We start from the raw sequence: 27,329 nt of genomic DNA, 5'->3' as shown, positions 1-27,329 counted from the left end.
AGGTTATGGGACTCTTTTAGGTTTGCTTGAAGAATATTGTGTTTGTAAATAGTATTATTTTTCTAGTCAGTTATTTCTGTCATGTCACTCATTTTCCTTGATGAACATGCTCACTTTATCCAGTAGATGGCAGCAAAATACATAAAGTTTTCTATTTAGAATTTATTCTTTTCGGTAATTTTTTTTCCTTTGATACTAAAATGATGTGCTTTTAAAGACGTTGATTATGAAATATTTCTAAATTGCTTCCCTGTGTTCTATTTAGGAGGATAAAAAGAAGCGGGATCGAGACCGTGCGGAGAACGAGGCAGACAAAGATCTCCAGTGTCATGTCCCTATAAGATTAGACTTACCTCCTGAGAAGCCTCTCACAAGCTCCTTAGCCAAACAAGAAGGTTGGGATAACTCTGAGCTGTCTGTCTGAGCGAGGAGGTGGGGCTGTAGGGAGAGAAAGGACTGAGCATTAACTCGGGTTACAGCTTAAAGACTTGTAATGGGTTTATTCTAAGTTCTCTTGTTACTGCTGCCGCATGAGAGCTCTGAGTTAGCTTTGGGGTTGAGTTGGTATTCTCAGCCTTCAATGCTTTTGTGATAAATTGAATTCCTGTGTGAAGTATTTAATAAGACATAGATGAGTTATGTAAATAGAAAATTGAAGTGCTAGATTATGCCTTTTTAACACATGCTTCCTGTTTATTTTAGAAGTAGAACAGACACCCCTTCAAGAAGCTTTGAATCAACTCATGAGACAATTGCAAAGGTAAATGTTTTCCAGCCTTATTTTTTTTAAAAAAAGATGGTAATTAAAAGGGTGATCCAAACCACATCTCTGTTTTTAGTTATCTCAAGTCATATTGTGTGGTCTAAACCCAAACATACTTGATCTTAAAGTAAATTATGAGTACCTTGCCTGGCAACAAAAGTAGTCCCAAGAGGGTGACACATACTCTTGTTTGGCCTGTTTTACCTGGCAGCTTGAAGGGCATTGTGAGACGGCAGGTTCCTCCTTTGTAAGTTAGTTCCTCCTGTTGGAACCGGAAGCTAGAGGTATAAAGTTGCACTTACTTTTTTCCACTTACAATTTCTTTTCACACAAGAAATTTTATGTAGCTTCAAATGAAATGTAATATAGGTAAACAGTCCAAACATACAAACAAAAAACCATGGAATTTATTTTATTTGTTTATGCTTTGGTTTTGAGACAGAGTCTTTATACAGCCCAAGCTCACTGTGTAAAGCAGGCTGGCCTTGAACTCAGATCCTCCTGTCTCTGCCTCTGCATTCAGAATTCTGGGATTAAAGGTATGCTCCACCAAACCTGGCTTGAAATTTATTATAAAACATTCTTTGGTGTGCGTATATTTTTACTATTTGTTAAAGATGAAAGTGAATTTGCATACTAATGACAGATGTGTGTATTGTTACCAATGAATTGTGCCATGACAGGATAGCTGATAATGTAGGACAGAGAGCAGCTTCAGTGGTTTTCAGAGTTGACCCATATTTTAATGTAGAATTGCCAGTGCTGAGGATGCTCCTTCGCTGTGCACAAAAAGAAGTATTGTGAATTCAGTCCTAATGGAACTTAAAGCAACTCAAATAGCAGTTTTTAAAATCATACATTGTAAGACAGTACATTCTAAAAAAAATCCACTGACCTGATAGCTCCCTGCCAAGGATTGGTGGTGAGACACTGTAAGAGTCTGTAACTAAACTACTGCTTCAGTAAGAACTAGAGACCCTGCTTGTATAATTATAAACAAAAATGATACAGTTGGTAATATAAAATACCCCTAAATCTGAGCAGTATTTTAGATGGCATTTGTTGACATCATGTGGCATGGATTGCGTATATGTCCAAGGGCCAGACTACAAGGAAGTCATGCCACACAACAGGAAGTGCTGACAAACACCTGGGATTCAGAGAAGTTTGATTTTGAGTTAATTTTTGGTTGTACTTTCAGAAATCTTTCTCTATTGCCAAATTTTTCTTGACACTTCCCCCTTGAGGTTATATAATACCATATTGATTCACACCCTATAGTTTAAGAAGCTAGCCTATAGATCATGACCCTGACAATATTAAAAATACCGTTGCCATGTAGTCAAACCCCAACACCACGTGGAACCTTGGCTAAACCAATGACTGGTGCCCTTCTTCCATAAGAGGGTCTTGATACAATGAGTTTGAGGTGAGTCTTGCCTATCTACTAATTAATTCTTTGAAAGCTCCTATTTTAATATACTGCCAGAGTTGGGAATGAACCTGTGATAGAAGGCACTGTTTTGTCTCACATAGGAGTCAATGTATGTGTGTGTATGAGCATGCACGCGCACGTGTAAATGTCAGAGGACAACTTTAGGAGTCAGTTCTCTCCTTCAATTATATTGATAAGGATTAAACTCAGATCTTTGGGTTTTTTAGTTCTTGTGTGTTATGTTTTGTTTTATTTTGTTGTTTTGATTTTTGGTTTTTTTGTTTTGTTTTTCAAGACAGAATTTCCCTATGTAACAACCCAAGCTGTCCTGGAACTTGTTTTGTAGACCAGGCTGGCTTTGAACTCAGAGATCTGCCTCTTGAAGATGTTCAGTTTCTATTAAAGAAACAGTACCCCTTCTTCCATTATATTCATAAATGCTGCTCTGTGGTGAGATACTTTGGAAGAGGAAGTGACTTAAAGCCCCTGGAGGCACTGTGTACACATCTCAGTCATCGTTTTCATTAGGTTAGGATTTCCTCCCACATTTGTGTAATGTGTGCTCTGACCACTTCAAATCCTGAGTACTTGCGGGACGTAGACCAAAGAGATAGGCTAGGGCCTGTAGGGTAAGGCTCCAGACTCACCACAAGGCTAACAGCACAGGGAGGGTTACACAAACTGCTAACTTCCCAAAGCCACTGCCTCCAGTTGGGTGCCTCTCTGGAGGGAAAGATAGACAGCCAGAAGGTGCTGCTGCTGTGAGCCCAAGCAGGCTGGCGGGGCCTTGGGAAACGGAGCAGAGCAAAAGGACCAGACCCGCTGCCATTTCCTGTTCCTGTTCTCATGTCCAGTCCTAATCCTGTCCTGCAGCAGTTCCCTCCCCAATCCAGTAGGAACTTTTAAACTGTCTTGGGCGTGGGCCCCACATGTACATAAAAGAAATATTATTTATTGGTTGAGAAAATACGTATTGCAGACCAGGAATATATACCTATTAGGTATAGAACCAGAAAGATTGTGGCTATATATTCATAGATAAACCAGGCTGAGACAGTTGGTCTAGATTACTCACAGAAGGCTGCTCCTCTAAGAGAAGTTCTGCTGTTTGAGGTATCTGACCCTTATTATATTATTTGGTCTTGACAATCATTTCTATAATTTTTCAATGAAAAGCATATACAGATTTATGTATGAGAGTTTACATGGTCTGTCTTTTGCTTCTGTACCAGTAGGCTGTGGTAGAAATAAAATATAACATTACTTTTTATATGTCTGCACAGAAAAGACCCAAGTGCTTTCTTTTCATTTCCTGTGACGGATTTTATTGCTCCTGGCTACTCCATGATTATTAAACACCCAATGGATTTTAGCACCATGAAAGAAAAGATCAAGAATAACGACTACCAGTCCATAGAAGAACTAAAGGTAATTGTAATTAGTAAGTTTATTTTGTTGTATGAAATGATAGGATCTTGTTTAGCCCAGTCTGGCTTTGAACTTCTGATTCTCCTGCCTCCACTTACAAGAACTAGGATTAATGAGCCACCAGGACTGTCTCATTAGGTTTTTATTAAAGAAGTAGACTAAAGTGTAATGCATTTAAACTGAGAGTTAAACTCTTAGAATCTATGTAGAATAAAAAATCGTGTTAAATATCTGCAAGTTTGTATCAGATTCCCAGAATTAATATGATGGAATCAGAGAACTAACTCCACAGAATTGTCCCCTGACTTCCATGTGTGCCACAATGGAGAGTGGACACGCGCGCACGCGCGCACACACACACACACACACACACACACACACACACAGAAATAAGGTGAATTTTTTTAAATGTATTAGTTGTGGGACATGGTGGTGCACATTCTTAATCCTGGCACTAGGGAAGCAGAAGCAGATGGCTCTCTGTCAATTTGAGGCCAGACTGCCTACATAGTGAGTTCAAGGCAGAACTGTGTGGTGTCCTGCCTCAGTAATTAATTAGTTAATTAATTTTGTTTAGTAATCTGCAAACCTGAGCCACTGAGATGGCTAAGGCACTTGCCTCAAAAGCCTAGTGGCCTCAATTCTTGCTTTACAAGCATGAGGACTTTACAAGCATGAGGACTTTTGAGTTTGAATACACCTACGTTAAGGATGCCAGGCCTGACAGTGGGTATCTGTAATCTCAGCGCTTTGGGGAAGGGGCTGTGTAGACACAGACAGATCTCGAGGGCTTGTTGGCCAGCTAGTCTAGTTGAAATATACAGCTCCAGGTACGGTGAGAGACTGTTTCACATCCACCTCTGCCCCCCACACACACACTCCAGGTACAGTGAGAGACTGCTTCACATCCACCTCTGCCCCCCCCACACACACTCCAGGTACAGTGAGAGACTGCTTCACATCCACCTCTGCCCCCCACACACACACACATGTAATACACACGTGAATCAGCTAAAATTTATGCAGACTAGCATCTAATTCTCTTTAGTTGCAGTTTTAGTTGTAGGTAATAATTCATTTACTTGGAAAACTTTGAATTCCATTATTTAATAATGGACCTTTTTTCCTGATATATTTTCACCTAGTGAAAATTAGTCTGAAACTTTATTTCAGACTTTATTACTCAGTAGAAAAGAATTTTGTCTGAGGGGTTTGTTTGTTTATTTGTATGTTTGTCGATCTTTCTCTAATGATTTGTCTTAGTTAGGGTTTCTTGGCTATGAAGAGACACCATGACCACAGCAACTTTAAAAAAGGAAAACTAATTGGGGCTGGTTTATAGTTTCAGAGGTTTAGTCCATTTCCATCATGACAAGACATGGGTGCTGTGTAGGCAGACATGGTGCTGGAGAAGGAGCTAAGAATTGTACATCTTGATCTGCAGATAGCAGGAGGAGATTGTGACACTAGGCCTAGCTTGAGCATTTAAGTCCTCAAAGCTGGCCTCCACAGTGACACACTTCCTCCAACAAGGGCACACCTCCTAATAGTGCCACTAAACTCACTATTGTCAGATATAGCCAAGTGTTAGTTTACTGAGTGTACATAACAGTCTTAATATCTTACATTATTACATTCTTCTGTAGCTCACAAAGGATTCTGAGAGATCTAGAATTTAGCAAAACTTTTGACCAGAGCTGAGTGTTCACCTATATTTCCATCTGGTTTTAACTTGATCTATTTTTATTTTGTTTTAACTGTTCCAAACTGTCATCACTACTAACCAGTGAGATTTGAGTGGTTTTGTTTGGGATTTGGAGGTTTGTGGGTCATTTCTTTCTAGTTTATTCTCACATTTTAACAGTAAGGCAGTGGCATGATCACACATGCTTACAGATTTGAGCATGTCTTACCAGGAAAAAAATACCAGGCTCACGCTTAGGATGTATACATATTTGAAGTGTGAGCCCCAGTACAGTTCTCATAACTTGGCTACTCCAGTTGCATGTTGTAACTCCTTGAGAATATAGTTTATTTCACATCATGTAGTTTTATAATGTCTGAAAATTATGTTTAATTTATGGTAGTGTCTAAACACTTGAAAGTAGTGTAAATATTAACATTTTTAGCAGTTTATTTGGGTTTGGCAGGAAAAAACTTGTTATAATTTTAACTCTGGTCCCAGTTTTTAATTAAAATTTGAAGTAAAATGTTTAACTCATAAATAGAAACAAAATTATCTTAAAAACTAAACTAGGGATAGTATTTCTAATCATATGAGCTACCCACCTTGAATTACTTAATTTGAGAGAAATATTTTTTTCATTTTTTTTTTTTTTGTGTATATGGTTGGTTGGTTTGTGTTTTTTTTTGTTTGTTTTTTTTTTTTGTTTGTTTGGTTTTTGGTTTTTGCTTTTTGCTTTTTTGTTTGTTTTTTGGAGATAAAGTTTCTCTGTGTAACCCTGGCTGTCCTGGAACATGCTCTGTAGACCAGGCTGGCCTAGAACTTACAGAGATCCACCTGCCTCTGCCTCTGGTATTAAAGGTATGTGTGACTATTGCCTGAATGTTATTTAATAAATGGTAAGAGAAAAAGATGTCTTCTTTTGTTCTTTAGTTTATTTTTTTTCAAATTTTTACAGGGCCTATATGATTTTAGACAAAGACTAAAGAGTTTGTTTCTAATGCCTTTTTCCTCTTATTATTCCCTTTGTAGGATAACTTCAAGCTAATGTGTACTAATGCAATGATTTACAATAAGCCAGAGACCATTTATTATAAAGCTGCAAAGAAGCTGTTGCACTCAGGGATGAAAATTCTCAGTCAGGTAAAGAAACTCTCACAAAACAATAAGTATTGTCAAATTACGTTTGCTAAAGCTGCGAGTTCCTCGTTGGCAAATCATATTAAAGTAATGAGAAATTAGGAGAAATTTTATATCAAGAAAAGCTATGAAGATGTTCATATAGTCATTTATTTTTCAAAAGTTATATTATTATACATATTTATGTATGTATTAGTGTGTGTGTGTGCGTGCGTGCATGCATGCGTGTGCGCGCGTGCACATATGCACACCTGCTCACCCACCTGCTGCCGTCTGTGTGTGGAAGTCGGAGGACAAAATGTAGGGAGTCCATTCTCTCCTGACATGTAAATGCCGAAGAGTAAATTCAGACTGTCAGCCTTGGTAGAAAGTGCTTAACCTGCTGAGCCATCTCACCATCCTCCCGTTTTATTTTAAAGACAAGGTTTTATGTAGCCAAGGCTAACCTTGAATAAACCACTTAACCAAGGATGATGATCCTCCTGCTTTTGCCTCCTAAGGACTGAGGTTAGGCGTATGCCACCACTCCCTGTTGTATTTAGTGCTAGAACTCAAACCTAGGGCTGCATGCTTCATGTGTGTAAGGCACACACTGCTACGCCCCAGCCTCTCCTTATAGCTATTTCCCTATAGGATCTTGACAGATTTATTTTGTTGTGGTAGAAATAGCAGCCTAATTTTGAGAATAAAAGTGGGTGAAATATGAGTTCTTTTAGGAGAAAAGTGCTGTTTCCCTTAGTGATGGACTCTAGTATTCTGATCAGCCCGGCACTTCCTAGTGTCTCAGAGTAGTAAGAAACAAAATACACAAATGAGAAACAATTTGCAGCTTTTCAAAGGTGCCTCTACAGGAGCAGTTCCTTCCTTGAAGGGTGATAATTAATGCAAAATACAGAATGTGAGCCACTGGATGAGAAGCAGAGGTGGGCAGAGCTAGCCTGGGCTACACAGGGAGGTCCAGCTGGGGCTGCACAGGGTAATCATTTTATGTGAGCCATCATCTGCTGCAGGAGAGAGCTTAAACTGTGCTGCACATGAATTGCAGCAACAAAGCGTAGGAGTCTAATCTTAGTCTCCAAAGTGACTTGTAGCATGATCTTTCCAGTCCCAGATAGGAGCGGAAAGAGAGGAGAGTGGACCGAGTAGCCAGATAGATGGGGAGGATTATACAGAGAAGAAGGGAGTGTGAGTGTGATATCCGGACTGGCGGGAGAAAGGAATCAGATTGATAAGCTTGAGCTCAGGCCGGGCGATTACAGACTGGCAGCATTCACCATATGTGTTCACTGATGTTTTCTGAGTCACCTGTGTTCAGTCTCTACAGTTGACACGTAGCACAGGTGTGCGGGTGTCTGGGTGTCTGTGGGCTCAGCTCTGAGAAGTTTATTTGCATTGATGATTAACTTCACACTCCTAATGTTTAGACAACATCAATTTCCACTCACTTATGTTTAGCAAAATTTGTAAAGGAGAATGTAAAATGTTTTGTTTCTTGTAGAAAGACTCCCAGAAGCTAGAATAAAACAGACCTGTTGTTGTAAAAGTACATTGTGCAAATAAAGTCTTCATTCACTGCATAATAAATACGAGATAGGGAGGGGTAAAATGGAGAGTGGAGAGAGTATGTGTTTCGTTGGTTTTTGTTTAGTGACAAGTCTCTCTGTGTGGCTGTCCTGGAACTTGCAGTGTAAACTAGGATAGCTTTGAACTTACAGAGATCTGCCTGCCTCTGCCTCTTGAGTTCGAGGATTAAAGGTGAGTGCCACCACACCCAGTGAGTAATGAATTTTCAAGGAAAAGTCCAGTGCTGTTTGTTAGTTTTTCCTTTTCTTTTAATCAGTTCTGATTTGCCACTAAATATTTTCTCTAAATTCTATAGTCAGTATAATGAGTAAAATACTTCAGTATCTTATAAAGTTTATTGGGAGCAGCGATTTTCCTGTCCCCTTTCTCTTCTCTCCTTGTCTTGGTTTTTTAAGACGTCTTGGAGCTTGGGGGCTGGATAGATGGCTCAGTGGTCAAGAACACTGACTGTTCTTCTAGAGGTCCTAAGTTCAATTCCAAACAACCACCTGGTGGCTCACAAACATCTGTAATGGGATCCAATGCCCTCTTCTGGTGTGTCTGAAGAGAGTAACAGTGTATTCCAATCAATCAATCAATCAATCAATCAATCTTTTTTTTTTAAAAATGTCTGAAAGGTGCAGCCCTTCTATGTTCCAGCCCCCTTTTGCCTTTCACTCTAAATGGAAGGGATCCATCCTATAACAGTGATTTATAAATCTTTAAATTTAGACTTTGTGAGTTAATACTACTTAGTCTAGCAGTGTAGACTACCAAAAGTCTAGAGTCCATACTCCTTTCCATGAATGGTATCTTTTCAGAGCTAGATCTTGTGAGTACTCATTGAAAAAATGGTAACAGTCGTCACTTTTTCCATTACACCCAAATATTAGTATTTAATACATGTGCTATTTTTATAAGGAAAGAATTGATAGCCAGGCATGGAAATATAATCTCAACACTTGAGAGATGGAAGGAGAATCGGGAGTTTGAGGCTAGTGAGGTACTTGTCTCTTAAAACAGCAACGGAAAGCAAAGGAAAGATCACTGTAAATACTTGACTAGAGTGCTATATTCTGGCACTCATAGCAGTATTTGTAGTATGGTGGCCTTGGAATCAGATTAGTGAAGTGTCTGCTCCTGCTGTTTAGAAGCTGGGTGGCCTTTCTCGGCTCTTCTCCTGTAGATAGAGTTGGTGCTGAACTCAAAGTTGTCTGGTACAGAGAACAGTACTATCAAGTGTTAGGACTCTTAAGACAGAAGATGACTTGAGGCCAGGATTTAGTGAGACTATCCTGGAAAGGTTATATTAAACAGCATGTTTATGTGGAGACATAGATTCCAATACAGAAAGAAAGAAAATGCATTGCTTTCAAAGTAAAATTCAGTTTTTTTCTGTGACAATTCTAAATTTAGAAGTTTTTTTGTTTATACTTTAGTATTAAGCACACTACATTTACCAATATCTCCAAATGTTTTCATTATATGTGGTGCTTTACAAAATTGTGGAATGGAAATTTAAAACTTAACTATGAGCATATTGTGATGTAAGCCAATGTTAGCTGTTTATCAAGCACTAAGGATGCTCAGATAAGTAGATATGACCTCAGTGATGTATACAGTGAATAGCCAAACTCACTGTTTAGAAGTATGGAATAAAGCAGCAGTTTTTAAAAGCATATTGAGTGGGGTTTTTCTGTTTTGATGATACTGTTCAGTTTGGCACTGATTCAGAAAGACTGTCAAATACTAGTACAAACTGATAAAGTCTTCCTGGAAGACAGCATGGCAGTATGTATCTCTTCACCCTCCATTATAGGAATATGCCCTGAAGTAATAAATAATAGGCTGGGAGAGAGGTTTATTGACAATGTTTATTGGGAATCTGAGAGTCTAAATATCTAGTCATGTTTTTGGCTGACTATTACATATTGTGATTATTAGAAAGCATCCTAAAGACTATATAAGGACACGTAGGGCATATATGTATATATATATGTACTATGTGTATATGTGTATCTTACTAATAATTTATTAAAATTTATTTACCAAATATTAAGTATGCACTCGGTTTGCTAAAAATATACCGTGTTCAGAGAAAGAGTTGCAGTGCTAACTGCAAGCACTGCTGCTCCTTGGAAGATATAGAGCAGGTTGGCCTCTCTCACGCTGTCATTGATTTATAGTCTGATACGTCACACTATAGTTTTACAGTTACTTTAAAAGCCAAATAGAGGGGCTAGAGACAGCTCAATTGGCTTAGTACTTTACAAAGCATGCACTGAGCCCTAGGTTCAATCCCCAGTACTGCATAAAACAGGAGGGCAGGAGAGGCAGGAGGATCAAGATCATCTTCAGCTACATGATGAGTTTGAGGCCACCCTGAACTATATGAGACCCAGTATTAACCCAGTAAGAACAGCAGGTGCCGTGCTCTAGGGAATCTCTCATGGGCTATACCACTCATACAGTGAGAAGACCTGGGGGTTAGGCATTATTTCTCTGGCCTTAGGGAGTCCCTCATTTCTGGACTATGTTGTAATTAGATTCCTATTCCTTTCCAGTCTCTGTTAGTCTACCAAAGCTTTCCATGATGCTATAGTGCAAAACTTGGAATATTGTACTTCTGGTTTAGCTTGTGGGAACTCCGTAGAGTTAAAAGGCAGAGCAGTCTATAGGAACAGATTTGTCCTTTTTAAAATATGCCCAGACACCTCAAACCCTTAACAAATGAGATTGTCGTAGCACATTATTACAGTGGAAAATTAAGCATATGCTTTACAGAACAGGAGTCAAGTTGTTTGTTTTTTTTTTTTTTCCTGGTTAGCAAGAACAATATGCACTATGAAAAAGAAAGTATGCTAGCAGCTTTTCCCCCAACGCATGTCGTTTCCACACAGCAAAATGCTAATCATTGCTGTTTCCCCATAGGACTTCAGAACATAAAGGTCCTTTACGTGTTCCAGACTTTAAGTCCTCAGCCACTCTTAGCCTTCAAAAGATAAGCCTGATTTCTTAGTCCAAATCATACTTTGTCCCCTGTTAACTTTTTCATGCTATAGTATAATTGTAAAGTTTCCTCTTAGATTGGAGATCAGGTTCGTCTGAACTAAATGGACTTTATCATCCTGGTTCCTCACATTTTTTTTTCTTCCCTGCAGACTCTCATGGCAGAGGTGCATTGCTCAGTGACAGTCATATAATAGATATTTTTAAAAATATTTTTAGGAGAGAATTCAGAGCCTGAAGCAGAGTATAGACTTCATGTCAGACTTGCAGAAAACTCGGAAGCAGAAAGACAGAACAGACGCCTGTCAAAGTGGGGAGGACAGTGGCTGCTGGCAGCGAGACAGGGAAGACTCTGGAGATGCTGAGACACAAGCCTTCAAAAGCCCCACTAAGGACAATAAAAAGTAATGTGCTTGGGATATGAGTTACTTTATTTTAAGCAAAACAGGAATATTGGTTCAAGTTTGACTTGGGATGCCTAGTCCCCTTGAGTCAGTGCTGCCTTTCTTGACGTCAAAGTGCATTTGAATACTGTGACACCCTCTTGTTTTACAGAGTACTATGTAGAATTGACCAAACACCTCATAGATCAAGACAGCAGATTAAGGAGTTAGAGTGTCAGGGAGGTTGTTTGAATAGAACTATTGTATAGCTATAATATAAACAGTGTTTTCTATAACTTCATTCCATAAAGACTCAAGTTTGTAAGTAGATGGGCTGACAGTGAGGTGTACATAACATTTTCCACTGAAGAGCTGCTGGTCCTGGTGTCTGGACAGACCTCTGGTATGGCTGGACACCAGTACACTGGCCTGTGCTACCCACTCACACCACTGTTACCTGGCACCTCACTGCCCCCCATACTGGAGAGTTAGAATTAACAGTTTGGGTTTCTACTTTCATAGTGCAAAGAAAGCTTAACATCAAAATAGTATTTGAATTAAAATTTATTTTCTTTTTTGGGAGGCCATGGGGTTGAAACAGGGTTTCTCTGTATAGCCCTGGCTGTCCTGGAACTCAATCTGTAGACCAGGCTGGCCTTGAACTCAGAAATCTGCCTGCCTCTGCCTCCCAAGTGCTGGGATTAAAGGCGTGCGCCACCACTGCCCAGCTAATATTTATTTTCATGATTGTACCCAGAAAAAAATGTAAGACGGGTAACACTAGAGCCCTTTGTGAGGCCACTGGGGAGTGATACTTTAATCGGTGACTGTAGGGCAAGTGTCTCCATTGAACTGTACCATCTTTGGGATGCCTTTTAATACTTTTCATCCTATTTAGCTATTTTTTTTTAACTTTGTACTAACGTGTGTCAGGAAGGACAAAGACGTGCTTGAAGACAAGTGGAGAAGCAGTAACTCCGAAAGGGAGCATGAGCAGATTGAACGCGTTGTCCAGGAGTCGGGAGGCAAGCTAACGCGGCGGCTGGCCAACAGTCAGGTGAGGGACTTCCTTCCTGCCACCCACTAGCTGTGTCTCTCAAAGCAGTAGCCTTTTGATTTCTTGAGTACTAACTGTATCTGCCCTTGTAGTGACTGTAGCTTTCGGTCACTACAGTACTCATAGAGGAGTGAGTAAAGTGTGACCGTCCTCTTCTCTAATACTGGGCGCTTTTCTTCCAGGAGAGAGAGAATAACAACTTTTTTTTTCTTTAAGATAAAGAATCACTTATCTTAAGACCAGACTAACCTTGAAGTCATTATCTAATTGTCTCGGCCACTTATAAAGCTGGAATTGCAAGGGTGCACTACCATCCCTGGCAGCAGACTTTAAACAACTTACAGTCCGGTCTTTGGAACTTAAGTTATATTGATAACATTGATTTTATAACCAAATAGATTCATACATGGGTACCCACTCCAACCTCCAGCAGTTTGTGAGTTTGTTGTAGTTTTGATAAGTTTTTAGGGTTTTTGTTTTATGACTTAGAAGAACTGATGGACCACACGGATTTTCAAAATTAGATTTCCTCATCTTCCATTTCTGTAGCCTGTCAGCATCTTGTAGACATAGCTGTGAAAATCAGTGGTCTGAATTAGTGATGCTGGCCTGTGGCATTCATTTGATGGCTACTGTTCTGTACATATGGGTTAAACTTTAGTCTACCTGAGACTTCTGTCATTTCAGTGTGAATTTGAAAGAAGAAAACCAGATGGGACAACAACACTGGGGCTTCTCCATCCTGTGGACCCCATTGTGGGAGGTAGGTCCACAGTTTAAGACTCTGTGTGAACCTGGTACTGTTTGCAAAGGACAGGAAAACTGCCATGTTAGTCAGACTTTGCTTTTGACAGAATACCTGCCAAACAGCTCACAGAAAAAAGGACTTCTTATTACTTGGCTACACAATTTAAGAGGATTCTTGGCTCCATTGATTGTGAGCTTCTACTGAGGTAGAATAGGTGGTTGGAGCTTGCAATAGCAACTGCTCCCTAATGGGGAACAGGAGGGCAAGGACAAGTTCCTCCCAAGGACGTGACCTACTTCCTCCAGTCTCTAGAACTTCCCGGAGGAGATGTGTGCAGCTTTTCAGTACACCTTTTCTGAGCAGCACCTATGTTCAAACCATTAACACAAGGTTCACTTTTTAAAGCAGCCAGAATACTAATAAATCAAAGTATTAACTACTAAGAACATGTCTGGGTGCTGTGTGTTTTATGGTAGCAGCTAGCTTCGCTTCTACATAGGTTAATTTGTTTAATAATGCATTTTCATACTGTCATGAGAAGAATAGTAGGAAAATAGAAATGGATAATAACAGAATTCCTACATTTAGGAAGTAATGGCCAGTAGTCACTGTTTGCTAAGGAAAAGTCACTGTCTTTGGAGCACAATATAAGTTAAGCAAGATGTATGAAAGGAAGCAGATGAGACCAGTCCCTTCCCTAATACTCTGTGTAGTGAGGGAGTGAGGACACCGGAAACACCACAGAAAGAGATGTACTCCTACAATGTCTGTCTGCAATCAGAGGACTAGCTCAGCCATAATGTGTCTAAGGGAGGGGGTGGCTGCCTATTGGATAGGAAGGGAGGCCTTCCTTGAGATGTCTAAGATGATGTTTTAGGGAGCAGCTAATGGATTGGAGGAACAGCACTGGTATCCCTGGTAAGAAACCTTAAAGCAAAGAAAGAGCTTGATCTGTTTGGAAACAGAAGGGTAAGCCTACATTCAGTGACTAGGACTACCTCAGTTCATAGAATGCTTACTGGTTTGCCATGCCCAGTACCATACAAACTAGGTGTGCAGGCAGATGTCTCTAATCACAGCATGTAGAATATAGAAGTAGAAGGGCTAGAGAGAGGGCTCAGTAGTTAAGAGCACCGACTGCTATTCCAAAGGTCCTGAGTTCAATTCCCAGCAGCCGCATAGAGGCTCACAACCATCTGTAATGGGATCCGATGCCCTCTTCTGGTGTGTCTGAAGACAGCAATAATGTACTCATATTTAAATAAATAATAAATAAATAAATGTAGGAAATGAAGAGTTTAAGGTCATCCCTGGCTATATAGTAATTTCAAAGCTAACCTGGGCTACATGAGAGCCTAGCTCAAAGAGCCTCAGCTTTCTTAGTGTTGGGGTCATAGGTGCATTCAGTCTGTTGAGGCTATTTTTAATAAAAATTGTATTTTAAAAGTATAACATGCCAGGCGGTGGTGGCGCACGCCTTTAATCCTAGCACTTGGGAGGCAGAGGCAGGTGGATTTCTGAGTTCGAGGCCAGCCTGGTCTACAGAGTGAGTTCCAGGATAGCCAGGACTACACAGAGAAACCCTGTCTCAGGAAAAAAAAAAAAAAAGAAAGTATAACATGATGATAAAGAATGCCACAAGGGAATACAGTGTAATGAAGAGGACCAGATTTATGGTCAGAGCCACATTCTGAGTTTAGATCTTAGCTTAAAAATGGATAAAGCGCCATGTAGTAGTGGCACTGTCCTTTAATCCCAGCACTTGGGAGGCAGAGGCAGACCGATCTCTGAGAGTTCCAGGACAGCCAGAGATCCATATGAAAGTGCTTCTGTCATTGTGCTCAGGGTTTTCTTTCTGTCTTAGAGCCAGGCTACTGTCCTGTAAGACTGGGGATGACCACTGGAAGGCTGCAGTCTGGAGTGAACACCCTGCAGGGGTTCAAAGAGGATAAAAGGAACAGAGTGACCCCAGGTGAGGCCCCCCTGCTCCTGGGAGTTGGGAAGATAAACAGTGATTGTTAGTCATTGCTTCAGTCACTGGTTTTCGTGATTTTTTTTTTTTTTTTTGCATTAGAAATTCATCACCAGCTTCAAAAGAAACTGGAAAACTACCTGTTAGTATGCAGAGTTTCTTCCTCTGTCAGTGCTCTTCTGAGCAGGTGTCCCTCTGTATCCAACCTCAACATATTCATCCAAACAGATCAGGGAAGGACAGAAAGACAGACTTTCTTCAGTATAACAGTTATTTATATCACACTGGATTCCACAAATTGCCTAAATATGATTGGTGTGTAATGAAGGACATCCGTGGGGTAGAGGTAACACTCAGTCCCCGAGTATATTGAGGGATGGCTTTTGGGAGTGTTCTTAGTCAGTGAAGTTAGAAGGCATTGTCTTTTAATAAAAACCAAAATGTACATTGATGATTTTAAATGATACTATAGTATTTAATTTTTTGACAGTATTATACTTGAATTATGGACCCTACAGTTCTTATGCCCCACATTATGACTCTACATTTGCCAATATCAGCAAAGATGATTCTGATTTAATCTACTCAACATATGGGGAAGACTCTGACCTTCCAAACAATTTCAGGTAAGCCCCCAGTTAATACCCTGAACATACTTTTTTCTGAAATATTAATGTATAATGTATGGTTTGTAGATAAACTTATAGTTATCTAAATGATAGAAAATTTATTCAGTAGTATTTTAGAGAGAACATATCTTCTTGAAATTGGCCTCCATAGTATTTTCTAACAGAATACCTTTTCTTTGTAGATTTATTTATTTTATTATGTGTATGAGTGTTTTGCCAGCATGTATGTATGTGCACCACATACGTACCAGCCTGTTGCTAGAGTTGTGTTGCAGGATATATGATCACACTGTGAACCCCAAGATTGTGTTATTTACTGGGAAAAAAAAAAAAAAAAAAGCTGTTTCTAGTTATGGTTTGGCTCAGCTCTTAGCATACACCTTTAATCCCTCTGCCTGGAATACCAACAAGCCCTTAATACAGACCTTTAATCCCAAACAGTGAAGGTAAAGTTAGTTGGTAGAAGGAAGCAGCCAAAGATTTGACAAAATAGAATACTCCCAGCAAAGAGGAGAAAGGGAAGCTACTTAAGAGAGCAGTGCAGGCTGAGAAGAAGAAAAAAGTAGGAAGAGGCAGTCTTCCCAGGAGAGTTTTACAGAGACAGGTTGAAGAGAGGACAAGCCAGACACAGGTGAAGACAGAGTGAACCAGAGAATGACAATGAGTCAGAAGATTAGACTAGATCACCAAAGTTAGTTAGTTATGAGGCCAAAGAACAATTCAGAAGCCGAGAGAGAGAAAGAGAGAGAGAGAGAGAGAGAGAGAGAGAGAGAGAGAGAGAGAGAGAGAGAGAGGCAGAGAGGCGCCAGATCGAATCAGATAGTGTGTAGAGCAGTTGAGCTGAAACAGCCAGCAGAGCTCAGAAAGAACAAGAAAGGATGAGCTTATTCAGCAGTGAGTCTCAAAGGCTGAAAACATTCTAGGCCTGATTTGATTGTATAGAGGCTAGAAGTTTCGAGGACTAGGCCTAGGTTAGCAGATAAGGGGCAGTAAGCCTCTGAAATGTCAAATCTAGGTTCTCAAGTGTTCTTAACTACTGAGCCAATTCTCCAATCTCAGAAATACCTTTCTCTCTCTCTCTCTCTCTCTCTCTCTCTCTCTCTCTCTCTCTTTCTTTCTTTCTTTCTTTCTTTCTTAAAAAAAGGGTGGGTAGAGCTGGGCGGTGGTGGCACACGCCTTTAATCCCAGCACTTGGGAGGCAGAGGCAGGTGGATTTCTGAGTTCGAGGCCAGCCTGGTCTGGTCTACAAAGTGAGTTCCAGGACAGCCAGGACTACATAGAGAAACCCTGTCTCAGAAAAAAAACCAAAAAAAAAAAAAAAAAAAAAAAAAGGGTGGGTAGGGGGTATGGGTGGTGTTTGGGGGATTTTTGTTGTTGTTTTTTTTTTAAACAGTTTAACTATAGCCTTGGCTACACACTCTGTAGACCAAGTTGGCCTAAAACCCAGAGATCTGGTCTCCTCTGCCTCCAGAGTGTTAGGATTAAAAGCATGCACTACCATGCCTAGCTACAGAAACTACTTTTTCAAGGTGTTCCTGATGCTCAAGTTCGGGAGCTTCTTCTATCAGAGCCTGTTCTGCTATAAGACACTGCGTGTCAGTTATGTTTCAGTCTTGATTCAGTTAAGACGCCACAAAGCGTTTTCCCCAAGTCATGAAATGTAGAACCCGATGGCTTAGTTTCTAAAAGCATCCCACATACAGGACCGTTTGACTATAATGTACCAACCAAACCATAGTAGTTATTTCCAGCCATTCTTTTTACTTGTCTCAGAGGGTCTGTATTCTTCTTCAGATACTGGGTATCTGCTCAATTTGATGAGATACTGTCTCACTTTACCAGGACTGTGGCCTAGGATGGGACATTGAGCCTGAAATTTCTCTCCTCGGCACTGGTACCTTCTTAACTATTACTGTGCTCAAGAATTTTATCCAGTAGATGAACTGTCCCCTGGTTTGGGGGTTTTGTTTATTTATATTGGGAGGGGGCGCATTTAACTCTGATCTCTCACATGTTAATATATTGTGTTGTTTCCAGATGGGGTTCCCTAAGTTAGAGACTGGCTGTGGTTTCAGAGTGAGGAATTCTTATCCTTAGATGTATAAAATGGGGCACGTTCCTTCTAGATTACTCATTGAGGCAGTCCACAAATCATCAGTGTATGCCTCTATGTGCCAGACATTGTTCCAGACACTAAGAATTCCATAACAGAACCATACCCTCCTGTCAGATAGTGACAGAGCTTTGGAGCAAGACAGAGAGGGCCAGGGAGAGGTAATGCTGGGGTCAGGAAAGTGACAGGAGAGGGAACCAGCAGAGTGCTCTCTTTGAAAGGGCATCCTGGCTTTGAAGTAGGGACCTGAACTGAGAGCTGGCCTGACTCAGCCAAGAGCATCAGGAAGAGCTGTAAGGAACAGAACAGGTTGGAGGGAAAGCAGTGGATCAGGAGCTGGTTGATGTCACACAGAGTAGTGACCCAGTCTGGCTTGGGATTCTGAAGTGACCACTCTGGCAGTTATACAAAGCTGGAGCTACTAGTGCAGAAACCAGGTCATGGGCAAGTAGACCAGAGAAGCGACCATTGTGGTTAGTAGTTAGTAGGTTGCTAGCTTTTAGCTGGAGGGTAAGAGAAGTTGAGATGCTATCAGGGTTTTCAGTTTACTGAAAGGAGAATGATTTTAGAACAGCACTTGGGGAGAGTAGCTGATGGTTAAGGGTGTGATTTTGCAAGTTTTGATACATATGAAAATCCTGAGATGAATGAGATTATTACAGGGAACTGGCAAGAAGGATGACATTGCTGACATCCTTGCTTTCTTCAGAGGATCCTCAGGGACATTTCACTTTTGCTTCAGTGTGTGTGTGTCTGTGTGTCTGTGTGTCTGTGTGTGTCTATGTGTTCTTTCATGGTGATAAATTAATCACTGATATTATGCAGGTGCAACATTGTTTCTGAACAGAACGTATTTTATAGTGTAGTGTATAAACCAGGTATATCTAATGGGAAGAGTTGCTGTAATAGAGAGAAGCCATGAAGACTGCTTCTATAGAAGTGATTTTTTCCAACTGTTTTTTCAGCATCTCTGAGTTTTTGGCCACATGCCAAGATTACCCGTATGTTATGGCAGATAGTTTACTGGATGTTCTAACAAAAGGAGGACATTCCAGGAGCCTGCAGGACTTGGACATGGTAAGCACACTGCTCAAGAAACAGGCAATTTATAAATGGCTTTGAAGTACTAGACATTCAGTGTTATGAGACCAGGGATTAGCCAGTGTGACAGCTGAACTCCATTCCCCGGAAAGGACAGCCTGCCGTGGGTGGAGGACAATGACAGGAAAGAAATAAGTCAGCTCTCAGGATCCAGGGGAGCTAGAACTGGCCATTCTCTACTAATTTTGGTGAGACTCAATTCCTGAGCTGGGAATGAAGCTGGCTGACAGGATGGGAAATGTGCTTTTCTGTGTTGTGCATGAGAGCACCCCGTTGGGAGCCTCAGAAAGGCAAACCTTCCCTGTTGCATCTTTAATCAGTCCTTGTGAATGCTGTACCAGTTCAGGACTGCTTATAATCTGGGATCATTCAGATGAGGCGAGAACCAAGAAACAGTTCCAGCTGATGGAGAGGAATTCTAAAGGAGTCTTCGGAGTCATCTTTTTTTTTACTTCTTAGATTTTTTTTATGTATATGAATGTGTTTTGCCTGCATGCATGCATGTGCACCACACGCACACCTGATGCTCCCCTGGAACTGCAGTTACAGATGGTTGTAAGCTGCCGAGTCAAGGCTAGTAATCGGACCTAGGGCCTGTGCAGGAGCAGGTGCTCTTCAGCAGCCCTGGAAGTCATCATCTTCATGGTGGCCATGACCCCAATGCCTTATCCCCCATCTAAGTGCACAGCTGCCGATGGTTCCTTGGGTGACTTAGCAAGCTGGGTCAGTGGCTTCTACTTCAGAATCCTACCACATGAACTACTTACTGAACCTAAAAGGTACTTTTTCATCTGTTCAAAATTAAACGTACTTAATCCTTTCGCTCAGCTAATAAGAATGAATAGTTAACTAAAGTCAAATTATATGCTTTGATTTGGTGACTATAATAATATATTTAAAATATGGTCTTTCTGTCCTTTGAACTAGCAGTTTATCTTCTCAAAATAAAGCCTACAAAATAAGATAAGAGTTGCGCATATAAAAATATATGGCTTACAATTTTTAGAAATTGGAAATGGTCTAAATCAGAGTATAAACATTCAAAAAAGAGAGAACGCTTTTATTGATGTTCATGATGTTTCTTCTCCCTCCTGCATCCCCACAGGATTTCTCTGTGTAACAGTCCTGAAACTCACTTTATAGATCAGGCTGGCCTCACATTCACAAAGATCCACCTGTTCTGCCTCCTGAGTGCTGGGATTAAAGGTGTGTTTTACCACCACCTGGCTAGATGTATTTCTTTTTATGTGTGAATTATATTACACTAATGTGCATAAAATCATGGGGGATCATCTACATTTTTTGGCATGTTTATTTTACAGTAAGCCTCTACTGTCAGAGAATATTGCTTCTTTAAAGTTTCTTCCTGTCTCTCCTTATCAAAGATTCAATGTGTTCAAAAGACTTTATATATTTAGACATTTATATACTTTTATATACTATTAACCAAATATCTTAAATATATAACAGTACTGTTTTAAAAATAATTTTTTTGGAGATTGGGTCTGTGTAGCCCAAGCTAACCTCAGACTCATGATGCTTCTGCCTCAGCCTCCAATGGCTAGTTTATAGGCGTGCACCACTACAGTTGGCTATGTATGTATAACCAGGCGTGGATCTTAGCATTACTAGCAACTCATAAAAACTCAGAATGCTAGTAATTATATTAATTAATTTTGGCTTAAAAATATATTTGAGGCCGAGCGGTGGTGCTGCACGCCTTTAATCGCAGTACTTGAGAGGCAGAGGCAAGCGGATTTCTGAGTTCGAGGCCAGCCTGGTCTACAGAGTGAGTTCCAGGACAGCCAGGACTACACAGAGAAACCCTGTCTTGAAAAAAAACCAAATATATATATATATTTGAGGGCTAGAAAGATGGCTCAGCAGTTAAGAGTACTAGCTGCTCTTTCAGAGGACCCGAGTTTAATTCCCAACACCCACATGGAAGCTTACAACTGTCTGTAACTACAGCTCTGAGTGTTTCAGCACTTCACCCTGACATACATGCAGGCAAAACACTAATGTACTTAAAATAAATAAATCATTTAAAAGACATATATCCTTATTTTCCATATACTTCAGTATACTTTCTTTTGACACAAGTTAAGTCTTCTACTTACCTTGGTATTTGCATAAAAATGGGTTTTTTTATCCATACAGTCATCACCTGAAGATGAAGGCCAGACCAGAGCATTGGACACAACAAAAGAAGCAGAGGTGCTTACAATTTATTCTTTAAATGGAGAATACGTTTGAGAGACCTAAGTTATTGGGCAGTATTACTTGGAGTTGGTGAGATGAGATGGCTTAACCGGTGAAGAGCTTGTCACACAAGCCTGAGGACAGCTCAGTCCTGGAATCTGTAGGTCTCAGTTAGGGTTTCCGTGTCTGTGAAGAGACACCATGACCAAGGCAGCTCTTATAAAGGCAGATGTTTAATTGGGACTGGCTTACAGGCTCAGAGGTTTAGTTCATTATCAAGGTGAGAAGCATGAGTTCTACATCTTGATGCAAAGGCAACCAAGAGGAGACTGTCCCACAGGCAGCCAGGAGGAGGCTCTGGATCATACTGGCCAGACTTGAGCATATATATGAGACCTCAAAGTCACACTTCTATAGTGACACACTTCCTCTAATAAAGCCACACCTCCTAATAATATTACTCCCTGTGGGCCAAGCATTCAAAAACATTCGTCTATGGAGGCCAAACCTATTTAAACCACCATACTATAGAGAGGTGGAAGGAAAGAAATGACTCCACAGAAATTCTCTATTTCCAAATACCATACGTGCTGTAGCATGTATACTTCACACACACACACCTGATTGTTTTTATAAAAAATAAATTAATTGAGTAGCATCTGGAATAAAAGAAGTAATTTGAGATGTTTCTAAGTGGCTCATGTAGTAGACTAGAACTTAAAGGGAGCCCAGAGTTCTTACCACAGTGTAAGTGTGAGCATGCGTACTCAAGGTTGGGGAGCTCATGGCTCTCAGGAGCAAAACCAAACCTAGCAAGATGACAGACATTTACTCTGCCAGCAGGCAGGTACATGCTCAGTGAGCTCAGAAGCAAGTGACCAGGGTTCCCAAAAAGATAGACTGAGTAGGTGGATGTGCAGTGCTGAAAAGCTGAAATGTCTCCTGGAAGATCAAAGGTGGGCTGCTGGGATGGAGTATGAAGAAGGGACTATTAAAGAAGCTGTAGGACTTACGGGACAGTGATGCATGCCTTTGATGCCAGCACTTGGGAGGCAAAGGCAAGTGAATCTGTGATTGCAAGGCCAGCTTGGTCTGCATAGTTCTATATCAGACAGAGAGGGCTACATAGACCCTGGTTTCTTGGTTTGTTTGCAGGAGGGTTGGTTGGCTTGGTTTGATTTGGTTTTTCCAGAGATGGTTTCTGTTTTCCTGACTCTCCTGGACTCACTCTGTAGACCAGGCTGGCCTTGAACTCATAGAAATCCACCTGCCTCTGCCTCCAGAGTGCTGGGATTAAAGATGTGGGCCACCACTCCTGGCTGTTGTTTTGTTCTGTGGCACTTGTCTTAAGTAAAAAATAACTTAGCCTGTCAACATAAAAGAAGAGACTCTGAATTGAGGAAGTAAACCAGGAGGTTCTTTGGCACTACAAAAGAGACACAGTAAAACAGTTGGCAAGACCTGGTGGGTAAGGTAGGTGATATGATGGTATTAATAGCTCATGTAGAGTGTGTGGAGAAAGGGGCATACTTCTGAGAGAAGAGACCCAGAGAGTTTCTGTTTTGGCAAGTATTTGGGGGGCTTTAGTGGCGATATGAGCCTGGAAGTCCAAAGTCTCGGTGTGAATCTGACAGGTGTAATACAAAGTTAATTTTATTTCAGCCATACAAGTGAGACTCTGCAGGGATGGCATGGAAAAGGTTGAAGGATAGAACCTTGAAAAAGTTCAAAGTTGAATAATGAATGAGTCCCATGAAAGGATGGTTGGCAGAAATGGAACAGGTTCAGCAAGACAGAAGTTGCAGATAAGCCCAGTAAGGGCCTTTGGAAATGTCAGTCCTAACCTTGATCAGAGCAGTCTCAGTACAATAGGAGAGGCAAAGGGTAGACTTCGGAGCTTCAACGCTTGCGGGCCCTAGGCTGGATAGGGATGGTTAAGATAGGACATACGCAAATCAAGCTTTAACTGAAGGAAAGGAAACCTGTGATTTGCGGGCCAAGTAAAGTAGGTGGTACTGAGGTAGACATACCATCTACAGGAAAGGAGCGTCCAAACAAGAGCTTGTGTTTAGTGAGAGGACAGGAAAGGAGATCTGATAAGAAAGACTGTTAAGTAGAGTCGTAGGGGTTCAGCTACAAAGGTAGATCACAAGTCCACACTTGTACCACATGCTCTTTGGCCATGTGAAGGCAGTGAGGTGCCTGCAGGACCCAAGTAGAAATGGAACCATGAACTTTTGGTTACTTGTTAATTGGGTGATGCATTCCTTAAAAGTTGTGTTGAAGTTATGGAAACTCTGAGTCCTGTGATTCCAAAAATAAAACTCTTAAGACTGTTCTCTTGTGCAGTACTGATGACCAAGCTCTGGGCTTGAGGAAGGCCATCTGTAATGCTATAGATCTGTAGACGTGCAAACGGCGGCAAGTGCAGGCTGGGAAGAAACATTTACCTCTGAAACAGGCATTGCCATGGTCACCAAAGTCAAGTAACAGTTTAGACAGTGACAGGCTCTTAGTACGTCATCAGCAGGATGGTTGGCATATGAATCAAGTGATGCAAATTGCATAAGCTGTCATGTCATTACAGAGAAGTGTGGACTTACGGACGCTTTTTTGGCCAAGATTTGAGAACAGCATTTTAAAAGAGTTCTTGGAAGACATAACCAAAATTATGGCTGTAAGGTGACTAGGTGGAATGACTTTGCTTGTAAGCAAAAGCCATCATACTGATTTTTACTTGGCACTGTCATGGTTTAGCAAACTCAAATAAGTACCTTTTTTTTCCTATTGAAGCAGATTTCACAAATAGAGCCAGCAGGGCGTTTGGAGTCCAGTGGTCAGGACAGGCTCACAGCACTGCAAGCAGTAACAAACTTTGGTGCTCCAGCTGAAGTCTTTGACTCCGAGGGTGAGTGTCTGGAACCACAGGTTGCTGGAAACTATCCCCCACAGGCAGGTAGACTTGCTGCCTTGTCAACTCCAGTTAACCTAATGTTGGCTCCAGGAGAATCTTGGCTGGCTTGGTTCAGAGAGTCATAGCACATAGCTGTACTATTGGCCTCAATTGGAATAGAAGCTAACCATAGAGAGCCTGGGCCCACAGATCACCACGGTTGCCATGGTTTTCCTGAGTGTCTTTTTCTTCCCACACAGAGGCTGAGGTGTTCCAGAGGAAGCTTGATGAGACAACGAGGTTGCTTAGGGAGCTCCAGGAGGCACAGAATGAGCGGCTGAGCACCCGGCCTCCTCCCAACATGATCTGTCTCTTGGGTCCTTCTTACAGAGAGATGTACCTTGGTATGTTTGTCCCAGTGCTGGGCGGTAAAGCAGGGCTGGGCATGAGAGAAAGACTTGAGGAAGTGCGTAAAGCAAGCATAGCCAATACCACCATGAATAGAGTATTTCTCGTAGACATTTACAGTTCTTTAGGATTTTTCTTTTTCTTTTTTTAATTATCAGGGGATAGATAGATGGCTCAGTCAGTACTATTTGCCATGAAAAATATGGGAGCCTGAGTTCAGATCCCATGTGTGAAAACGCATGTGGCATGCTTCTCTAACCTCAGTGAGAGGGTGGGAATAGGCAGTCCCTGGAGCTTACTGCCCAGTCTAAGTCAGTGGGAGACCCTGCCTCACAACATAAGATCGAAAATAACCAAGAAGGTAACTCTCAGTGACTCTTAGCATCCATATGCATATGCACGTGCTCACAAACACATACCACAGATACACTGCATATATGCACACATATAGATGGTATACAGCCCTTGTGGGGCTGAGGCAGGAGGACTGCTGTGAAACCACAGCCAGCCAGAGCTACATACTCTATAAAATTAGAAGAAAAATGTTGCTGGGTAGTGGTGGCACACGCCTTTGATCCCAGCGCTTGAAAGGTAGAGACGGGGATCTCTGAATCCAGTGACAGCCAGGGCTACACAGAAAAACCTTGTCTTGAAAAAAACCAAAAGAAAATGGAAAAAAAAAAAAAGAAAAAAAGAAAAGAAAAAAAGACTACAGGAACCACTTAGGTACCTTGAGCTTTCCCCCCGTTTTTCCTAGCTGAACAAGTGACCAATAACCTTAAAGAACTCACACAGCAAGTAACTCCAGGTGATGTTGTAAGCGTACACGGAGTCCGAAAAGCAATGGGGATTTCTGTTCCCTCCCCCATCGTGGGAAACACCTTCGTAGATTTGACAGAAGGTAGGTGCCCTATTTCTGTGGATGAGAGACTTGTGAATAAAAGGGAAATCCACCCTTTCCCTTAAGGTAACATTGAGAACTCTTGTCTGGTTTGATTTGTTTTATTTAATTTTTGAGATTAGCATTCAAAGTAATGGGTTTTACCTTGCCATCTTTTAGTTTTCTTTCCATCTTGTTTAAAGATAGATAGATTTGACACATTTGTTAAAGCTGCCATGATGACAGAATGCAAAGCTTCTCCTTGGCTGTGAATGTAGCATGAAGGGCTAGCAGCAGTGGTTCTCCTGGATGCTAGCACAGTGGGACAAAATGCTGAGTGCTATCTTCTTCCTTCAGAGTGTGAAGACCCTAAGGAGACCAGGACTGCTGAGTGTGGGCCTGACGCAAGCTGAACTAGCCTGGTATTTGATTATATTATGTACATATTTTTTCATTCTGAACTTGGAGGTGCTTTTCAGGAGATATTAACTATTTGTAAATTGTGTTTTAATTAAGCTTTGGAACAGTTCCTTTTAATGTTCCAAGGATTGAACTTGTATTAGGAAATAAAGCTGAACTGGGACTGAGGCTCGCTGGCGTGTCAGCTGATTGCCCTCCGCCTTCCTCTAACTTGGTTCTGAGGATGGATGCCTAGGACACACACCAGCCTTTTTCATGTCATCTTTCAAAAGAGCAGGTCCTCAAAGCAAATTCATCCACTTTCCATATTTACCACTCTGATCAGCGTCATTATAAGCACCTAGTTGTACGCTCTGCCTGACTAGAGCTCATCTGAATGACATTCAGAAAGTAGCCTTACGAACATGCCATCTGATGGCCTTTTAGATGGCCACTAATGATGGTCTGGCCTTTTATTGTTGGGTGTGTATTATGTACATACTAGTACATGCATGTTGCCCCACCCCTTGGTTTTTTTTGTTTGTTTGTTTGTTTTGGTTTCTTTGTTGTTTGTTTTTTGAGACAGGGTTTCTCTGTGTAGCCCTGGCTGTCCTGAAACTAGCTCTGTAGACCAGGCTGGCCTCAAACTGAGAGATCTGCCTGCTTCTGCCTCCTGAATCCTAGGATTAAAGGTATGCACCACCTAGCTAAGGACAACTTTTAGGAACTGGTTTTCTGCTTCCATTATGGATTCCATGGACTGAACTCAGGACATCAGACTTCTCAGGAAAGAAGTCTTCTTTTTTTATTCACTAAACCCATCTGACTGGCTGAGGGCCCAGCTTTTTAAACATAGTTCTGTCCATTGAGACTTTATAGCATCACACCATGAAAGTGTAAACACTCAAGATAGTGTTAAAGTTTCCCTGTGTGTCCCCTCTGTACCTAATGGGAGTGGTGTCCTCATTCATGGATATCACCTGCTGCGTCTGCTAGGAGACTGATGGTGATAGAACATGTCTGGTGTATTTTCTTTTCTTTCTTTGTTTTTCTCGGCTACTTGGAGCAGTAGCAAAAGGGTGAACCACATAAGATGAGCCAGATAACCCTTAGACACATCAGAGTCTAGAGCTTAACGGAGAGTTTGCTCCTGCTCAGTTCAAAGGCCACCTATGCTTCATCCGTGCCCCTGAATCATTTCCCTTTTCTGAAATACCCAGGTCAAGTGACCAAGCACATTAGGCAGGAGGCCATCAGATATGTCCGCTCGCAGCACACATCACTGGGCTGAGATGAATGATAGTTTTCCTAAATATAACCTGCTCAAAAAGCAAGCTACGGGTATGGTAGCTCTCGATTGTAATCTCAGAACTTGAGTGGCTAAGACAGGAGGATTGCCGTGAATTTGAGTCCAGCTGGGCTATATTATGAGACCCTGCCTCAAAAAAAAAAAAAAAGTGAGGGTGGGTGCACTGAAGATGGAGCCCCGCAGTTACGAGCACACACTGCCCTTGTGGAGGAC

The 27,329-nt window shown here is 41.2% G+C and overlaps 1 protein-coding gene across 4 annotated transcripts in view; it reads left to right on the top strand.

Annotated features, from left to right (window-relative positions):
* The window catches only part of Brd7 (bromodomain containing 7), a 30,109-nt gene extending 4,113 nt beyond the window's left edge, over positions 1 to 25,996 (top strand). Inside the window, exons 3-17 of one of the 4 annotated variants that reach the window (XM_034522706.2) lie at positions 266 to 395; positions 703 to 760; positions 3,482 to 3,626; positions 6,343 to 6,453; positions 11,242 to 11,426; positions 12,339 to 12,462; positions 13,150 to 13,225; positions 15,075 to 15,182; positions 15,673 to 15,808; positions 18,890 to 19,001; positions 21,186 to 21,242; positions 24,024 to 24,135; positions 24,381 to 24,524; positions 25,286 to 25,429; positions 25,766 to 25,996. In XM_034522706.2, the coding sequence (XP_034378597.1) occupies positions 266 to 395; positions 703 to 760; positions 3,482 to 3,626; positions 6,343 to 6,453; positions 11,242 to 11,426; positions 12,339 to 12,462; positions 13,150 to 13,225; positions 15,075 to 15,182; positions 15,673 to 15,808; positions 18,890 to 19,001; positions 21,186 to 21,242; positions 24,024 to 24,135; positions 24,381 to 24,524; positions 25,286 to 25,429; positions 25,766 to 25,821 (1,698 nt within the window). In that variant the 3' untranslated portion in view covers positions 25,822 to 25,996. Of the gene's footprint in view, positions 1 to 265; positions 396 to 702; positions 761 to 3,481; positions 3,627 to 6,342; positions 6,454 to 11,241; positions 11,427 to 12,338; positions 12,463 to 13,149; positions 13,226 to 15,074; positions 15,183 to 15,672; positions 15,809 to 18,889; positions 19,002 to 21,185; positions 21,243 to 24,020; positions 24,136 to 24,380; positions 24,525 to 25,285; positions 25,589 to 25,765 lie in introns of those variants that run through there. The other 3 variants (XM_034522705.2, XM_034522703.2, XM_034522704.2) reach the window with 3 other exon arrangements.
* The last annotated feature ends 1,333 nt before the right edge of the window (positions 25,997 to 27,329 follow it).

This window comes from Arvicanthis niloticus, chromosome 18 (assembly GCF_011762505.2).
Source record: "Arvicanthis niloticus isolate mArvNil1 chromosome 18, mArvNil1.pat.X, whole genome shotgun sequence".
In the NCBI taxonomy this organism is placed as follows: Eukaryota; Metazoa; Chordata; class Mammalia; order Rodentia; family Muridae; genus Arvicanthis; species Arvicanthis niloticus.
The sequence above is the reverse complement of the archived record's forward strand: the minus strand, read 5'-3'. Positions and strand labels throughout refer to the sequence as shown.